The sequence below is a fragment of the Octopus bimaculoides genome, chromosome 3 (genome assembly GCF_001194135.2).
Source record: "Octopus bimaculoides isolate UCB-OBI-ISO-001 chromosome 3, ASM119413v2, whole genome shotgun sequence".
NCBI classification, from domain to species: domain Eukaryota; kingdom Metazoa; phylum Mollusca; class Cephalopoda; order Octopoda; family Octopodidae; genus Octopus; species Octopus bimaculoides.
In genome coordinates, this window is record NC_068983.1 from 54684264 (window position 1) to 54687711 (window position 3448).

At 35.9% G+C, this 3448-nt stretch overlaps 1 protein-coding gene across 1 annotated transcript in view; it reads left to right on the plus strand.

Annotated features, from left to right (window-relative positions):
• Positions 1-3246, plus strand: part of LOC106869593 (uncharacterized protein DDB_G0271670-like) — a 128805-nt gene extending 125559 nt beyond the window's left edge. Inside the window, exons 6-7 of the mRNA XM_052966746.1 lie at positions 248-312; positions 2808-3246. Coding sequence (XP_052822706.1) covers positions 248-312; positions 2808-3246 — 504 coding nt within the window. The remainder of the gene's footprint in view (positions 1-247; positions 313-2807) is intronic.
• The last annotated feature ends 202 nt before the right edge of the window (positions 3247-3448 follow it).

Here is a 3448-nt window from a genome sequence, read left to right on the forward strand (position 1 = left end):
TATATATATATATATATATATATATATATATCATCCTCTTCTGAGATTGTCTTGAATCATTAATTCTGAAAGGAATTGAACCTGTTCCCACTCTTCTAAGTTTCTAAGTATTGCAAGTGTACAAGAGGATAACAACCGGTGCTGTTGCTGCCCTCTTCAATAAACATATTTTCCTCATTTCTTTCTATATTTTCCATTCTTGTCTATACTTAATAAAATAATACAATCACTGAAATTCTCTTTTTAGCCTTTCACAGTGAAAACCAGAAAGCAGAACAATGGAACTCAAAACTGCAAAGTATTATTCAAAAGGTAAGAGTCTATCATACATGAAGCTAACAGTTGTTTATGGATTTGTGTTTATGCAAAGCAACATGGATTTTAGTAGTTCTTTGTATAAAAATGTTTTGAAAATCATGTTCACAATTCTTTATGTTCATTCTTGCTCTCTATCCATCAGTGAACTTACACACAAAGTATTACCACAGGCAATTTAATCCTATGTTCTTCTATGTCTGTAACTTAACTACTTTCTATTCAAATAATGTATTTCTAACTATGATACAAGAGCAGATATTTTTGGGAAACAGATGCAGTCAATAAAATCATTTTGGTTCTTTAGTGCTGCTACATATATCCTGTTGGCACCTTTTATAAGATTCTGGTTAGTATTACCTATTTCAAATATTGGCACAGGTGTGGCTGTGTGGTAAGAAGCTTACTTCCCAACCACATGGCATTGGGTTTGGTCCTATTGTTTGGTACTTTGGGCAAGTGTCTTCTACTATAGTCTTGGGCCAATCAAAGCCTTGTGAGTGGATTTGGTAAACAAAGAGTAAAAAAGACCATCGTGTGTGTATGTGTGTATTTCTTATTTCTTTATTACCCACAAAGGGCTAAACATAGAAGGGACAAACAAGGACAAATAAAGGGATTAATTCAATTACATAGACCCCCAGTGTGTAACTGGTACTTAATTTATCAATCCCTAAAGGATGAAAAGCAAAGTTGACCTTGGCGGAATTTGAACTCAGAACATAACAGCAGGCGAAATACCGCTAAGTATTTTTCCCGGCGTGCTGACGTTACTGCCAGCTTGCCGCCTTGTGTGTGTATTTCTGTCAGTGTTTGTCTCTCACCACTGCTTTACATCCCCATGACTTAGTAGTTCAGCAAAAGAGATCGATAGAATAAATACCAGTTTTAAGGAAAAAATTGGTCAAATGATGACCTCATTTACCTCAATGCAAGTCCATTTTCATGAGATAACAATGGCATTATTGGAGCACCATACAATATATCAAATGGTACTTTATTCTGCTTCTTTGCATTCTAAGTTTTAGTCCAGATGATGTCAATTCTGTATTTGATCCTTTTAAAGTCTATAAAGGAATACCCATCTAGAGAAGTGGAATGGACCAGGGTTTTTCAAACTTTTTGACTTGCGGACCCCTTTATATTTCAGGCTTTACCTTAGGGACCCCCTTATAAACGCTTATGAAATTTATACATAAATATTTGCTTAAAATAACATATATTTTTACATTTATTTATTTAACAGTATTTAACAAATAGGTTTATTGTCAATTAAAAGATTTCGATTAAAAAAACATATATAAAATCAAATTGCCCATAAAAAGTATTTGCTGTCCACGGACGCCCTGTCTTGTCCTTGCGGACCCCCTGTGGTCTGTGGACCACAGTTTGAAAACCCCTGGAATGGACCATTGGAAATGTCAGAGAATCAATGGAAATGCCTTGAAGTATGCTTTAAAATTTATCTATCATTCTCTATCCTTCTCTCTCTGTCTCTGTCTCTGTCTCTCTCTTCCTCTTGAAGACACCTGTCATGACCAGACAGGATGCAGAATAGGCTCTGCTAGATTCAGATGTCCAAGAGTGCTACATATCATGACAGCACCCTTACATCGCCATCAAGAACTGATACCTTAAAGAAGGAAGAGGAGAGATGAAAATCACAGCCACCCCTGGCTGAATTTGAACTTAGATCAGAACAAGGTGAGAGACTACCTACTCTATAGCTTGTAGTCTTGCATTCTACATTTTCTATCAAATTCTCTCAACTTGTATACACACCAAATAACACAAATAGTAATGGATAAAATTCTCAGACACTTTTCTAGTAATCTATTTCTAATAATCTATTTTTATTAAACTGTTTATATCGACCAATTTCTAATCTATTTTTATTAATCTAATTCTATTGATCTGTTTCTCTAAATCTATTTCTATTGATGTTTTTCTTTCTTTCTTTTTCTTATTTTGTATTGATTTCTCTATTTCTATTGATCAGTTTTTCTGTTTAATTCTATGAGGGAATATAGTTCCTGCAATATCTTGGTTAGTACTTCCTCTTCGGTTATTCTTGACTGAATCCAGACAAAAGCTATCTGGCAGATCAATAAACTTCCTCTTGCTGATAACTTCCAATCCTTGGCTCAATGCTATGGCTGAATGTATCGTTGCTTTGCCTCTTCTAACCTCACTTCTATGGCCTTTGCCTCCCAGAATCTACCGATTCCATTTACATCATCCACCTACACCCAACATCCTAATCAATCTTAAACCGAAATACAACTACAGCAGGATTTTCTTAGCATCTTGACATTTTCTATGTTGCCGCTAGCCACCACCCCCACCCCCACTAAGCATCTGGATGAATAATAAGTATATAAATATATATATATATATATATATATATATATATATATATATATACATATACATTCCAGACCAACAGTGGCTGTGTGATTAAAAATGTTTGCTTCCCAACCATATAATTTCAGGTTCCAGCCCCTCTGTGGAGCACCTTTTCCACAGGGTCTTAGAATTCATGCTGCTGGATACATTGAGGTACTGGGAACTGTAATCAAGCCCTGGAATGATGAAATATGCAATGAAAGGCCATACTTGTTTCAACAAGACTCAACACCTCCTCACAAAGCCCTACTCACCCAAGAATGGTTGTCAGTCAATCTTAACAATTATGTAACACCCAATATGTGGCCTCCAAACTCACCAGATTTGAGCCCCATGGACTACTACTTGTGGAGTACTGTTGAAAGGGGGACTAATTATCATCCTCATAATGCCATAGCTTCAGGGAAGACCACCATTGTCCAGGTAATGTCTGAAATGAATAAGGACCATATAGTGTCAGCCTGTCAGCGGTTTTGGTTCCGCATTGAAGCAGTCATCGAAGCTGAAGAAGGTTTCATAGAATAATTTGCTTAAAAGAATAATTATCAAGACTAATTGCACAAATGTTTATTCAAATACATATTTATTTCTGTTGAAATGTAGTTGTTTTATTGTATACCAAAACTGTCCTCGAATACCCCTCGCATCCTGTATATATACACATGCACACATGCACATGCACACATACACAGACACACACATGCACATACTCGAACACACACAACAC